Below are 16,067 nucleotides of genomic sequence, written 5' to 3' on the forward strand. Positions count from 1 at the left end.
GGCACCGGTACTAGTCCCTCTGTCATGTGGGACCTTGAATTCCAAACCTGTGACTCTCTGATCGCTAAAGCCTCGGGCTCTGAGTCAACTTTGCCAATGTTATTGCTTTACTAATTTGTTCTAGAGTTCTTTGAGCTCCCTTTTTCTGCATTTCAACTTCATTTCAACAAACATTTCCCAGGCACCTACTGTGTGCCAAGGCCCTGGGAGACTAGCCCGGAGGCCTCTGTGGCCTTGTTCCATGGCAGGGTCTGCTGCTGCACCCTCAGGGAGCCCCACGTCCAAGGGCGCCTGACATGGGTCCTCCGGCAGAAGCCAAGGTAGGCTGGGGAGGGCCTGTTGCACGCGGGTGCGCGCTGTAAACATCCACAAACTCTGCCGATGGTTACTGAGAGGATGTTAAAAATAATTATCTGCTGAAAATATTAGATTTGCTCTGGATTGTTCATTACATACAATGGCTTAATAGGACTTTTATTGAATAGCTGCAGAGCTCTAGGCCGAAATCAATTTGCCGTACCCTCGGAATCTTGATGTATGCTGTTGACTTCCCCAGCGTGCAGCAATTTGTAATAGCTTTGGTGGGCTGTTGTTTTCAAAGCTTCAGCTCCATCACAAGCATTTATTTCTGACCACAAAATTACATTTATTCAACAGAAAGCAGCTCCGGGTCTTTAAGAGGTTAACTTCTGGAGCGCTTGGCGGCGGTCCAGCCCCGGCCCAGGCGCGGCGGGCGCGATGGCACGGGCAGCGTGGCGGCGGTGGCAGCGAGTGCCGGGCGGGCGGCCGTGATGAATGGGCTGCTGAGCGCGCCCCCTCCACGTGCGCTCGGCTCGCTCCCTGGCTTCCATAGATCACGGGCTTAGCCTCAACGTATCTGACTGAAATTGAATTTGGCTTCTCTCTCAACCGTTCATTTCCTATGTTATGCAAGGTTATATCCTTTTCTGCATGAGCAGAACCAAACCAGCTGCAGCTTTGCAGGAGAAAATGTGTTTCCAATTAGGAAGCTGGCCTGAATATTGAACCGCAGTCCTACTGCTCCCCTAATTGAGCCATCATGGAGTGGGCCCACAGGAAGATGCCGCAGGCACTAGGCTGTCGGGTGTCAGCAGAAGAGAGTTAGAACACACCGTCATCCCCCCCTGCCGTGACTCTGGCCATCGCCACCACAGGCACCCCACTACCAGGCACGCAGAGAGGCCCAAGAGTCCGAAGATGGCCATGCTGGCCGAGAAGGAAGTTCCTCTGGAAACAAGACAGGACAGCCGCTTTTGCTGACCTCCAGCCAGAGCCAGTCGTGTCCTCAGGGTGCCCGGCCTGCCCTGCACTCACCTGTTGGGGACCCTGGGCCATGAACCGGCAGGTGTCTTTGATGCCCTCCAAGTGAGGAGGCTGCCTTATTTTTCTTGTGGGTCACTAGGAACCTGGGGCAGAGCCTAAAACACAGGACTTGGTGAACTAGGAGAAGGTGAGCAGAAGGGGATTTCAGCTGAGAATAAACACCCCCTTCAACTGGTTTGGTCTAGCAAAGAGGGCAATATACAGTCAGGGAGAAGACGCAGGTCCTCAAAAGGAAAAAGTTAGCAACGGGCTGAGGTGGGTGGAAAAGGAACGAAGGAGGCCAACTTTTATTTCGGTCTTAAAGGATGGAAATGATTTTTATAGGTGAGGAAGAGCAAAAGGTTATAATAACGGAGGCTGTGACTTTAGGAAAAGGGCAGAAGCAGGAAACCACAGGCATGTTCAGGGACAGTAAATAGACCAGCCTGGTAGGAGCAGGAGCCAAGGACATGACGCCTGGAAATACATTTTAAAGCTAAATCATGGAGCTGCCTACACATGGATCTGAGGTGCTTGAGTGGGCGCCAAGTCCCAGAACCTGACCTAGAGGAGCTGCCCTTGGGGGATACCTAGCCTGTGGGTCTGACAACCAGTCATGCATTAGAATCAGTGGGGACTTTGTAAAATGACAGATTCTTAGCAAACTCCATCTCTGCTGCATCTGCAGAATCAGAACCTTGGAGGGAGGAGCCTGGGGAGCTGTATTTCTGGAAACATGTGGGTGCTTCTCAGGCAGCCAGTTGAGCCATCTGAAGACCATCTTTGGGGAACCATCAGTCTGGTCCAATCTTCTCGACTACCAGCCCACCCACTGTACTTAATGTGGTACTTGCTGAGTACAGGCATGATGGGGACATAAACGTGTGTGCCACACACAGTCCCTACCCTCTAGATTTCAGAAGCATGAGACTTAGTGTAGGGCCAGTTAAACTGTGTTCCAGTAACTTAAAAAAAAAAAGGCAGAATGTCTTTAGACTCAAAATCACAAGACAGATACAAACCAAGCTCTACCAGAGGTGGGGAGGGGTATTCTGGAATGACACAGAGGCCTTGGTATTTGGGCTGGGCCTTGAAGAATGGGGTAGGAGCTGATGACACCCCTGACACGTGGTCCTCTGGCCTTTGAACATTCCCAGGAACGGGAAACTCACTACCTTGGATGGCCATGCGTTCCATTTTGGAACAGATTGAGTTGCTGGAAAATGTCCCCTCTTCTGTTCTGCTGCTGACACTCAACCCATGCTTCAGGTCATTGAGTCACACCAGATTTCAGAGTCCCAGGGTTCCCTGCCGACTACCTCGGTTCAGCCACGCACTTTACAGAGGAGCAAAGTCAGACAGAAAGAGGCCCGGGAGCCGCCTGAGGTCACAGGAGACTGAGCGGCAGCACCTGGGCCAGCGCCCAGGGCCTCTAACCCCCTGCAAAATGTTCCTGGGAGAAAAGCACTCGGACACCCTGGCTTTATTTAGCTCTGGCCTTTAGATCTGGACGCTTAAATATGTGACAGGGCAACAGACCCGGGCCATGGGCCACCCCTGAAACTCTCAGTCACTTTTAACTAACTCATGAAATAGTTATCCAACTTAATCCACTTCATCTTTTTTTTTTATTATTAAATCTGTCAGACAGCCCTGCAAGTGTGCACAGTCCTTTGCTTTCTGAGGTTCTCAGACTTTTTTGGATGACAGCCTTTCAAGGCAGCTTTCCCTTGTGATCTCTGAGGTCCCACCCACCCGACTCCCACTGGCTGCACAAAGGGTCTGCACACAGCCATGGATATTTACGTCTGTGGGGACCAGATCAGATACAGGAGGAGCTGGAAGGGGGGTTGGAAGGGGAGGGAGCCCAAAGCTGTGTCTGCCAAGCACTTTACACTAAATGAACACCAACTGACCTTGTTGAAGACCAGGGAGTTGACTGAGACGATGGAGGGGCAGAAGGCACCACCTCCCCGCTCTGCAAGCACCACCACTGGAGAACATGGGCTGGGGGGCCAGCAGCCCAGCCCCGCCGCTGTCACCCGGGTGACGGTGCTTTGCTTTTCCCCTCTCTGGGCTTAGCATCCTCATCTGTGAAGTGAGGCTGTTGCTTCTACCCATCTGTCCAGTGGGGACCTGGTGCATGCTCCCTGGGGCCAGGAATGGGGACACAGACGAGGCCAACACAGGTGGGAAATCTAGAGAGTGTGGCGGAAGTGAAAACTCACACGCACAGAGGGAGGAACCCTGAACAGAAGAACAATGCGCTACAAGAGAAACAGTAAGGGGGCCTCGGTTTGGATCAACTGTTGGAGGAGACCACTGTGAGGGCTGACACCTGAAGCAAGCCCTACTGGATGGGTACGAGAGGGCTGGGCAGGGGCGCTGGGGGGCAGGCAGTGGCCCGGCCAGAGCACCCCAGAGGCTGAGGGCACCAGGAGGCCCCGCAAGGCCACGCGCAGGGAAGGACTGAGGCACAGAGGAGAGGTCGCAGGGGATGAGGAGGTGATAGGAGTGGAAACAGAGATCCGTTAGGGGACCACTGCAACGGTCTCCATGACAGATGACACAGCTTCGGACAAGCATGTGGGAGGTGACGACAGTGTTCTCTGGAGGAGGGATGGAGGAAGCGGGGGCGTGGGAGAGAGGAAGGTCCCATAGTGATCCCCGAGAAGGTAAGGGCTGGAGGAGGTGGGAATTTCAACAGGTAAGAGCCAGAGAGGGGAGGTGGCTGTGGGGTAAGAATTCTTTCCTGTGGAGAACCGCAAGGTCATGTCACACAGAAGGTCTCATAGGAGCTGGAACTCCAAAGAAAAGACCGAATGAGAGACACCTCACTTTCAGCAGACAGATCCTCAGAGATGATACAGCAAAGAAGGCCATTCTTCAGAGGTCTGAAGGAAAGGGAGGAACAGCCCAGGGAGACTGAAAATCCACAGGCAGAGAGATGAACAGAAAACTCAGCAGGCAGAGCATCATGGGATGTCGAAAGAAGGGGTTTTCAAGAGGGGTCAGGTGGGCTCAGTGTCACTGGGGGAAGTGAGCTGAGGACTAAAAGGGCCAAGGGAGAGCAGGGCAGAGGCCAGACCGGGTGGGTGGGTGCCCAGGATGGACGGCTCTCTAGAAAAGCCTGGCTGAGAGGGCTGGGAGAAAAAGGAGCCCCCCTTTCTCCCTCCTTCCCTCCCTCCTAGGATGCCGTGTGCCACCACTTATAGGAACACTGCTGAGACAATCCAGGAACTCGCAGAGACTGAAGGTGCAGCCCAGGGGTCCCTGCAGGACTGTAGTTCCTGAGAAAGCAGGAGCTGGGCTCCAAGCCCATGGGAAGAGGCATCCCCCCCTCACAGCGAGAGCCAAAACAGAAGACAGATACAGCTTTGGAGATCCAGTGCTCAGTTGCTCAGTTGTGTCCAACTCTTTGCGACCCCGTGGACTGTAGTCCACCGGGCTCCTCTGTCCATGGGATTTCCCAGGCAAGAATACTGAAGTGGGCTGCCATTCCCTCCTCCAGGGGATCTTCCCCGCCCACATCTGGACCCATGTCTCTTACGTCTCCTGCATTTGGCAGGTGGGTTCTGTACCGCTGCGCCGCCCAGGAAGCTGGAGTTCTAGTGACAAGAAAGGTAAGGGCGTAGCCACTTCTGGGAATCATGAAGCCTAGGTGAGTGTCCCACAAATGCCATTTGGAACATCCTCTCAAATGTGCTTTATTATAGAAGAGAAATGCAAAGAGGTAGAAGAAAATAATATTCAGCTTCTGATATGCAAGAATAGAATTATGGAGCTACTGCCTTGTAAGCACAGTTCTTTATTTTGGAGAGAAGTAGTTCATCCTTACAAAAGAATACATAAATCATACACAACGAAATGGACACCTGTAAGTGAGGACATTCTCACAACCTTGGAAACCTCCTCTGGGCCTGCATGCAGTAAACTCCATTCTGGATTTCCTGTTTAACCTTTTCATTGCGCTTTTATTATGTAATGATAAAATTGTATCCTTAAACAGCTCAGTACTGTACAGTTTGGGGTTCACTCACTTTCCCCTGCTGTGTTGTATTCCACTGTGTGACAACACTCTTTACTTACTCTTCCTGCTGCTGATGGAAAGCGGGTTGTTTCCACTTGTCTACCATCTGCAAACATCCCTGAACTTGTTTCCTGGGGCACGTGTTTACATTTATTTAGGGCGGAGGATACCATTTATACCTGGGAGTGGAAATGTTGTGTCAAAGTACATGTACTTCTTCAGCTGGAGAATCTGATACCAGACTGGTTTTCAGAAGGGTTACACCTATTTATGATCTTATTTGGACTTTTGAATTTTGGCCAACGTGGTAGATGTGAATAAGGTGCATTTAAATGATTTAAATGCAGATGGTGACTTCAGCCACAAAATTAGAAGACGATTGCTCCTTGGCAGGAAAGCTATGACAAACCTAGACAGTGTTAAAAAGCAAAGACATCACTTTGCCGACAAAGGTCCATGGGAGAAGGCAATGGCAGCCCACTCCAGTACTCTTGCCTGGAAAATCCCATGGGCGGAGGAACCTGGTAGGCTGCAGTCCATGGGGTTGCTAAGAGTCAGACACGACTGAGCGACTTCACTTTCCCTTTTCACTTTCATGCATTGGAGAAGGAGATGGCAACCCACTCCAGTGTTCTTGCCTGGAGAATCCCAGGGACGGGGGAGCCTGGTGGGCTGCTGTCTATGGGGTCGCACAGAGTCGGACAGAGACTGAAGCGACTTAGCAGCAGCATGGTCTTCCCAGTAGTCATGTACGGATGTGAAAGCTGGACAATAAAGAAGATGGGGTGACGAAGAGTTGATGTGACAAAGAGTTGATGCGTGCCGCAGTCCATGGGGTCGCAAAGAGGTGGACACGACTTGGCGACTGAACAACAACAAAATGATTTTAATTTGCATTTTCCTGATTATATGGTTAAGCATCTCTTCATAGGTGCATTGATTGAATGATTTTCTCTTCTGAGAGTGCTGTTCATGGTTTTGTCCATTTTCCTGTTGGCGTGTTCGTCCTTCTCCTGTTTGTTAAAATTTATTTTTATTTATTTATTTTTGGCACATGGGCTCTTCTTTGCTGACCCAGAGCTTTCTCTGGTTGCTGTGAGTGGGGACTACTCTCTAGTTGTGGTGGCTTCTCTTGTTGCTGAGCACCGGCCCTAGAACGCGGAGTCTCAGTAGTTGCGGTGCCTGGGCCTCAAAGCTCCGGCATGCAGGACCCTAGTTCCTAGACAAGGGATTGAATCTGTGTCTCCTGTATTGGCAGGTGGATTCTTAACCACTGGAACACCAGGGAAGTCTCGTGTCTTTTTCTTATTAACAGGTAAAACTAAATATAAATATATATATGTGTATAAATATATATATATTTTTTTTCCTGAATACTAATCCTTTTGTCAACTATGTGTGTGGCAACTATCTCCTCCTGGTTTGTGAGCTGCGGCCAAGGACACCCCCCATAGGACTGGTTCACGGTAGGCCCGAGGGGGCAACATTCACATCAGGGGCATTCGATTTTTATTATGAAAGAGGTTCAGATAGGTTTGAATCTTTGTGCTGGTAAGTTTCCAACAGATGATGAAAATGTCTTTCATTCTTCATTTTCATTTTTCCCTTTCCTAGTTTGAAAACGATGAAACTGAGCTAGCAGCCCGGGGTTCACCTTTCACTTTATTTAGGCTGTCTTTCCATGGGGAGAAAAAGGAAGCTTTTACTTTAAAATTTTAATATAGTTGAATGTAACAATGTTTTTCTTTATGGTTTTCTGTGTCAGAAATCCTACATAGCCCCAAATCATCATATTCTACACTTTCTTCTAAAAGGTTTAACCTTTTAAGTCTGTATCTGTAATTTGCATTTGCATATGATGTGAGGTAGGGATCCAATTTCATTTAATTCCATAAGGATGACCAAAGGTCAGGAGACCTTCAGTAAGCCTCCTCAATAAGGAGACTTATTAAAAAGCGCACCCTTACCTCACTGATCTGCACTGCCATGTGGGCAATCTATTTGGCTTCTGTATGCGCACAGGTCGGTTCCTGACTTCTTTACTATGTCCCATGGGTGTGTTTTTCTGTACCTGTGAAAATCCCATGGATGGAGGAGCTTGGTAGGCTGTAGTCCATGGGGTCGCTAAGAGTCAGACATGACTGAGCGACTTCACTTTCACTTTTCACTTTCATGCACTGGAGAAGGAAATGGCAACCCACTCCAGTATTCTTGCCTGGAGAATCCCAGGGATGGCGGAGCCTGGTGGGCTGCCATCTATGGGGTCGCACAGAGTCGGACACGACTGAAGCAACTTTGCAGCAGCAGCAGCAGTGCCAATTACTGTAGCTCTGATAAAATGGTAGGGCAAATTCTCTATCTTATTTACTATTATCTTCATCATTATTGGGCCTCCCTCATAGCTCAGTTGGTAAAGAATTCACCTGCAATGCAGGAGACCCCAGTTTGATTCCTGGGTTGGGAAGATCCCATGGAGAAGGGGTAAGCTACCCACTCCAGTATTCTTGGGCTTCCATTATGGCAAAGCTGGTAAAGAATCCACCTGCAATGCGGGAGACCTGGGTTTGATCCCTGGGTTGGGAAGATCCCCTGGAGAAGGGAAAGGCTACCCACTCTAGTATTCTGGCCTGGAGAATTCCACGGACTGTATAGTCCATGGGGTCTCAAAGAGTCAGACATGACTGACGGACTTTCAGTTTCACCATTATTGACCATTTGCTCTTGCATATGTAAATTCTGGAATCAGCTTTTAAGTTTCATAAGAAATACTGTTGAAATTTTGATGGAAACTACTATGACTCTCTATTGTCAATTTGGGGAAAATTGATCTTTTTTCATCCTAAGATTTTTTGATGTGGACCATTTTTAAAGTCTTTATTGAATTTGTTACAATATTGCTTCTGTTTTATGCTATGGTGTTTTTGGCCCTGAGGCATGTAGGATCTTAACTTGCCAACTAGAGATCAAACCCACACCCCCTTCATTAGAGTGAAGTCTTAACCACTGAACCACCAGGGAAGTCCCTAATGTTTTTAATAATAGTGGGAATTTCTATCCTTGAATACCTTAACTCTCTACATTTAAAATATTCCTTAATATTGTTCAATAAGAACGTTATACGTTCTCCAGAAAGAGTTCCTGTGCACTATTATATTTATTTCTAAGTATCCTTTACTTTTTTGTTGCTATCTGCAATGGTATCCTTTTTCAGCTTGCTATTGATGCAGAGATAGGCAATTACTTTTGTCTATTGATTTTATATCTAGCAGCCTTGTTAAATAATTGAGACTCACTTGAAAAATGACAGTTTTATTTCTTCTGATCCAATACTTGTACTTATTTCTTTTCCTTGTCTTCCATGCTAGCTAAGACTTCTAGTACAATGTTAAATAAAAGTGGTAATAGTAGGCATTTTTGTCTTGTTCCTGATTTTATAGGGAATGTTTTTAACATCAATGAGTATGATGATTGACGTAGCTTTTGATAAATACCTTTTCCCAGGTTAAGGAACTTCCCCTCTGTTCCTGCTTTGCTGGTAGGTTTGTTTGTTTGCTTTTAATTATGAATGGATGTCGAAGTATACCAAATTCTTTTCCTGTCATACTTGAGATTTTTCCATTTTAATCTGCAAATGATGTTAACTTGTCAATAACTCTGTTAAACCAAACAGATTCTTGGGATACACGGAACTTGATGGAGTGAACTTACTAGTACCTTTTTAAAGACTTCTGTGTATCTATTCATAAATAAGGCTAGCTTTAATTTTTCCTTTCTCACACTGTTCTTGTCTGGTTTTGGTATGAGGGGCTACTATGCTAGATTCATAAAGTGAGTTAGGAAGTGTTTTCTTTTTCTATTTTCTGAAGGAAAAGAAGTTTTCCTATTTTGTAAAAGAACAGAACAGTTCTACGAATGGTTGATAGGATTCTCCCATAAAACTGTCCAGGCCTTGTGGGAATATTTCTGCAAGTTACAAGGCTATTTGGGTTTCTACTTTTTTAATCAACTTTGGTACATCACAGTATTCTAGAAATTTGTCCATTTTGTCTAGGTTTTTAAATTTATTGGCATAAGACAGATCATAATATTCCCTTATCTTCTCTTTAATCTCTCTGCGCTGCAGCTGCGAAGTTATCCTGTTTTTATTACTTACCGTTTTTTTTCCTTGATTTAGGAAGGTGGTTTGTTTCTGGTAGTAGTTTGTTTCAAAAAATCAACATTTGGGCTGCTTCTCTCTTGGGTCTTTTTATTTTTCATTCATTTAATTTATAAAGTGAAAGTTGCTCAGTCGTGTCCGACTCTTAGCTACCCCATGGACTATACAGTCCAGGGAACTCTCCAGGTCAGAATACTGGAGTGGGTAGCCTTTCTCTTCTCCAGGGGATCTTCCCAACCCAGGGATCGAACCCAGGTCTCCCGCATTGCCAGCGGATTCTTTACTAGCTGAGCCACCAGGGAAGTCCATTTTAATTTATATAATATTGTTAATTATATTTTAAATTTTCATTCTTCCACTTCTCTTTGAGTTTATTCTATTGCATTTTTATAACTTTTTAAGCTGGATGCTAAGCACATGCATTTTTAGTCTTATTTCCCCTCTAGTATAAGCAACTAAGTTAGTTCTCAAGTGGAGTTTCCTCCCTGAGGACACGGGTTAAGTATCTAGCTCCCCTACAGCCAAGAGGAGTAGGGCTTTGAGCCAGTTCCTCATCCCCAGACCTCTGTATGAAGACCCTTCTAAGGGAGAGGAGCAAGGAGCCAGGGCCGACCATTTGGAAGACTTAGCATTTTCTTAGAGTGTGAACATCACTTCACTGAAGGGACTATCTGACTGGACTAAACTAAGCCTTAAACTGGACTGATACCCCTATCCCCGCCCCTGCCCAGCCGGGCTTATGAAACACAAATTTAGGTATTAAAGTGAAAGTGTTAGCTGCTCAGCTGTGTCCAGCTCTTTGCAACCCCATGGACTGTAGTCTGCCAGGCTCCTCTGACCATGGGATTTCCCAAGCAAGAATACCAGAGTGGGTAGCCATTCCCTCCTCCAGGGGATCTTCCTGGCCCAGGGATCAAACCTGGGTTTCCTGCAGTGCAGACAGATTCTTTACTGTCTGAGCCACCAGGGAAGCCCCACATTTAGGTATGCGCTGCCGCTGCCGAGTCACTTTTAGTCGTGTCTGACTCTGTGTGGCCCTGTGGACTGTAAATCACCAGGCTCATTTGTCCACGGAATTCTCCAAGCAAGAGTACTGGGGTGGGTTGCCATGCCCTCCTCCAGGGGATCTTCCCAACCGGTTCAGGGATTGAACACGAGTCTCCTGCATTGCAGGCAGATTCTTTACCACTGAGCCACTAGGGAAGCCACAAAGTTTAGGTAAAGCCATAAATAACTATAATTTCAGTACGAGTTAAACTTGATGACTCTGTTATAACAACTATGAATAACCATTATAACTATATGATCCCAAACATTTCCATCAAGGTTAACAAATCATTATTTACTAGTTTCTTCTAAAGGTATTTCCCAAGCGTGCCTTCCGGGGTCACTCTCACCTTATGAACAGCAATAGATCCTGGAGAAAGGACAGAGGCGAAGTGCTTTTAAAACTGCCTCCAAGGAAACTTGGCTGTTCCATAGCTTATCAGTAACCACTCTGAGAGGCCAAATACTTTTTGGTTCTCAGCTGCTGCTGGGGCCACAATGGCTGATGGACAGGACAGCACATAGCAGCTGCCTTCACACATTATACAGACGAGAGGGGAACCGATACAGATGGCAGGTGGGTCTCTGGCATGAAGACAAGCTCGGAGCCCATGGCAAGGGGGGACCTGGCCTGTCTTCTAGGGCTCAGGGAAGACTCTCCTTGAGAAAGCAAGCCGGGTAAAGAGGGTAAATGCAGAGCATTTCGGGAAGCAAGTCAGCCGTTCAAAGGCCCAGGGGCTGTCAGTGAGGGCCTGGGCCTGGCGGAGACTTGGGACGGCTGTTGATCCTGAGACAGGAGTGAAGAGGTAAGTGGACTCTAGAAAGGTGAGCAGTTACTGAGTCACGCGGGTCCCACAAACCACAGGAAGAAGGATGTCTGGGTTTACAGGAGGACAAACACCTAAGGGTGTAAGTAGCCCCCTGGCCAGGCTAGCATTTCCCATGACACAATAAAGGAGTGTTCTCACCGGAACTCTAAAGGCCTCTGTGAATTTTACACTGTTGGGAATCTTCATTTTTATTTTATTTGTTTTTTTTTCTTCTGGGGATCTCAAGAAACAAAGCTATCTATACAAATTCTGAGGCAAAGATCACGTTTCACTAACCCGGTACTTTCTTCCAGGGGGAGCTCAGACACCTTGGGATGAACTCTAAGAATATATCCGATAAATAAACTTGTAGCAGCAGACCCTAGAGTGATGGGTATGGGAACAAGCCTGTAGTTACCAGAGAAAGTGGCTTTTTCAAATACCAATGGATCTTGCCCATCTAAGCACCAGTACACGCTGCCTTTGGCCCCGCCAGCGTGAGTGGTCCCCATGTGCAGTTACTTGCTCCTATGCAGGCTCAGAAACAAGCAGGATTTAGCTCCCTCCACTCAAATCAGCTTATTAGAAAGCACACATTGTTTAATATAAATATAGCAATTAGCAGAGGCTTGGTAGATATTAAGGGTGTTATAAAAATATTTACTTTTCAAATAGCCTTAAAAAAAAATCAGGCAAATAGGAAGCCTAGATGTCTCACAGACGATTTAAATGTAATTTATACTGCCAGAACTAAATCCGTCGCCTCATCAAAATCTGGGATAATCTACACAACTGGCTTAGATTCCTTTTTTTTTTTTTTTTAAAGTCAATAACAAAGATGAGGGCATGGAGAGAGTGTCCATATTAAAAGAGAAATGCAAATACCCGCTAAATGTAATGCAGAGCAGTTATAAAAGATATTTTCGGGGCAACTGGGGAAAAATGATTTTGGGTAGAACATTAGATATTATGAAATTCATGTTATTTTCCCAGCTGTGATATACAGGGTTAAAGTATGACAGTTATAGAAACTCAGTATCATTTGAAATGCCCTTGAATTTAGGAGATGCCCATGCAGCTAAGGGCATAACAGCCTCCACTCTCTGCAATTCACTTTCAAACGCTGAGCACAAGGTGGGGGGGGAGGGGTGCGGTGGAGGGGCCCAAGCATGGCATGACGTTCACAGGTGAGGAGTCTGGGTAAAGAGGGCTCAGCTGTTCATTATCCCCAGCCTTTCTTCTAATACTTGTATGTAGATTGGAAATTGTTCAGAAAGGAAGGAAATGCAAGCAAATAACAGAAAGAGCACCCTGAGCTATTTCAGCCAGAGAAACACTAAGCCGATGGGTCTCACAAAAGCTGCTGAACAGGTAGAAGGAGAGATCAGGTCACATGTGGGCAGGTGTAAGGTGACGGCTTTACTGAGAACGAGGGTGTGGAGATATAATTCTGAGGGAAGGGCAATTCAAGTCCTTCCAAGACCTGGGCTACTCATGTCCTTCTGTGTCTCATGGAGCCAAGCACAGAGCGGGGTGGTGGGGTAGGGGGCGGCTTCCTGCGGCAGGAAGTCATCAACAGGGAGAGGAGCCCGTCTGCCTGGCTCTCAGATCTGCAGCCGCCACAGCTGCAGTGTGGCTGCTGCTCCCACGTGTCCCTTGCTGTCCTGCAATCTCCTCTGCAGCCTCTGCTGTCACCTGAATGCTGAAGAGTCTTCCCAGGGGCAGCCCTGGTCTCCTGCTCCCCAGCCTCCTGCGGGACCATCTGCCTGCCTGCTCTCATCTCTCCTGAACTCGCCCCCTCACCTCCCCACATCCTGCCCCTTCCCCAGGCTCTCTGAGAGTTGGGAAGTTGCAGGAACACAAGATTTCTGAGAACCCATCAGCATGGGTTCTTTAAAGCAGGGGTCCCCAACCTCCAGGATCTAATGTTTGATGATCTGAGGTGGAGGTGATGTAATAATAATAGAAATAAAGTCACAATAAATATAATTTGATTGAATTATCATGAAACCATCTCCCCCATCCTGGTCCATGGAAAAATTGTCATCCGTGAAACTGGTCCCTGGTGCCAAAAGGTTGGGAACTGTCCTCACAAATATTACAATACTATCATTCCCACTGGAGGGGCAGAGAGGGAATAATTCCCCCACATGAACACCATTTCTGGTTTTCTGAAATTCACTGAGTGTCCACAGAGAGTGGAGGAGGAGCTGGCGTGTCACCCACTTGGACCACCTGCTTCCTTGGTGCATGAGCAGCATTCAGGGTGCACAGGTCTCAGGTGACCGGCCGCCCACTGCCACCTTGCTGACCCTTCTCTGGAAGGATTCTTTAGAAACCGTTCCTTCTACCAAGCCCCAAACCATCCCTCATGGCTTCTGCCTGTGACGTTCCTCTTCCCCGCCGGGGCCATGCACCAAGGCACCAGACTGACGCAGAGTGTCCTTCTGCACAGGAAGCCTGGGGGTGGGAGCCTCAGAACAGCTCAGGAGACCTGTGAGCTCCGAGGCTGGGGTGGAAGCAAGCCCACTCCACTGGGGGATGTGGGGCATGTCGGCTGCTGCCCCCCCGGATTCCGCTGCCCCTTCTGACATCCGGAACCCCGCCCTCCCCTCCCACGTGGGCTTTAATGGCAGACTCAGTGGAAACATCACTTTGAGGATGATGGGTTGGTGTGGCTGGGGAGGCTGCCTCTGAGTAAGCACTTTGTGCCAGTGGGCTTACGTGATGAGAAGAGGAAGAAAGCGTGATGAATGGGAAGGTGGCTCTAACGGGGGATATAAAAGAAACCCAAATGCTTACCTCGCCTTGGAAGCTCTTCAGCAGCGGTGCTACCTGCTTGCGCAAATCCTGGGGCGAGAAGGTGGGTCAGGAAGAGCCATTGGAGGAGAAAAGAGAAGGGAAACATTCGTTAAGGTCTCCTAAGAGTTCAGTGCTGTTTTCTGTTACATAAAGCAATCCTGATGCCTCTCCTGGATCATCCCCTCCCTCCTACAACACAAATCACGCCAACCGTGCCCCTTAGCTTCAAAGAACTCACTCAGGACTTCCCTGGTGGGCCAGTGGCTAAGATTTTGTGCTCTTAATGCAGGGTACTTGGGTTCAATCCCTGATCAAGGAATTAGATCCCACATGCTGCAACTAAGAGTTCCAGTGTGGCAATGAGCGACTGTTGCATACCGCAACTAAGGCCTGGTGCAGCCAAATAAATTTTTTAAAAGAGAGAGAACTCACTTAAGAATACAACTAGGATTTATTTCCTCTGAGTTCTGGTTAGATACACCTCATTTTGATACAAGTTTTTGCTAGTGTCAGCCTAAGATAATTTGCTTAGAACAAAATAGGGTATTATAATGTACCTTTGATTTGTTTGTATCTGAAATGGACCTGGGTCACCATCCTGCATTTCAGCTTCTATTTCCGAGCACTATTCATGGGAGACAGACATGAGCCTGAGGCTGGGCTCCGCCTCCCAGGCCAGTGCTGCCAACACCAACAGAGTGCCAGCTACCTGTGTGACTTAAGACATTCTACAGCTACGTTCAAAATGCAAAAAGACACAGATGAAATCAATTTCGGTTTCACGTCACCCAATATATCCAAGATAGTATCATTTCCTATGTAATCAATACAAAAATCATTAACAAGATAGTTTACATCCTTTGTTGATATTAAGTCTTTGAAACCTGGGGTGCATTCCCACCCACATCTCCATTTCGACCAGCAGCATTTCAGGTGGGCCCTTGTGGCCAAGTGTGGCCAGTGGCCACCACATCAGGCAGCTGGGGGCTGAGGGATGCACTTGCATGCGCTGATTGGGGCTTGCCCTGGTGGCGGGAGGTGGAGGGTCAAGGTTGGAGGACCCCTCACTCCCCGACAGCCAGAGGGAGAGGTGAAGAGCAAGAATCAGAAGTAGGAGAATCAGGAGAACACAGATCGAGAGGAGGTTGTATCAAGAGGGAAGAGGTATTTGTACTGAATCTTGTCACAGACACCAGGCCTGAGAACACCACTTGGTCGAATGTCCAAGTAGTGCTGAGTGCAGCTGAGTAGAGTCTTGGGCTGGAAACTGACCTGCAGGGGGCTGAGGGTGACGGGGTGTGAGGGAGAGGCTGCAGGGACTGTGCGGGGAGGAAGAACGGGGATGGGGTTTGGGGAGCCCCACAGGGAAGGGGGTTGCAGGTGGAAGTTAACGGGTTACCACTTGGAGAGAGCCTACGTTAGTGAGGGGCTTCAGATACAGGGCATTCGTTGCTTTCCACAGTCACTCTGCCAACCAAAGGGACTGGTACCCACATGTCATGGATGGGGATGCCTGAGACTCAGAAGGGGAAGGAGGCGTATCCAACGTTGCACACTGGGGAAGAGTCAGGATGTGAACCCAGAGCTCTCTCCAGGGGCCCACATGGAGACTAATAAAGGAATCACCTTGGCTGGGTGTGGTATAGGTATGACAGCCAGAGGCCACCTGGATAGCAACATGGTGCAGGGGTGGGGTGAAGGTACACATGGACCATTCAGAAGGCTTGTAATGAAAAGGCCCAGACTCGGAGAGGAAATGGTGAGGCTGGATGGGGCCATGGCCTGTGAGAGCTGGTGGTGCCAAGGCATTTGAGACCCTGTGTAGAGAGGAGGACGGAGAGCTCCTGGGGGTGGAGGGTAGCTTTGGGTACAGGTAACCAGGAGCCCTGGTGCTCAGCCC

At 48.0% G+C, this 16,067-nt stretch overlaps 1 protein-coding gene across 3 annotated transcripts in view; it reads right to left on the reverse strand.

The window, feature by feature from the left end:
• The window catches only part of CUX1 (cut like homeobox 1), a 347,445-nt gene that overhangs the window by 171,740 nt on the left and 159,638 nt on the right, over positions 1-16,067 (reverse strand). For all 3 annotated transcript variants that reach the window (XM_040261791.1, XM_040261782.1, XM_040261799.1), the window contains exon 3: positions 14,168-14,215. In XM_040261791.1, coding sequence (XP_040117725.1) covers positions 14,168-14,215 — 48 coding nt within the window. The remainder of the gene's footprint in view (positions 1-14,167; positions 14,216-16,067) is intronic.

Source organism: Oryx dammah, unplaced genomic scaffold, assembly GCF_014754425.2.
Source record: "Oryx dammah isolate SB20612 unplaced genomic scaffold, SCBI_Odam_1.1 HiC_scaffold_2, whole genome shotgun sequence".
NCBI lineage: Eukaryota > Metazoa > Chordata > Mammalia > Artiodactyla > Bovidae > Oryx > Oryx dammah.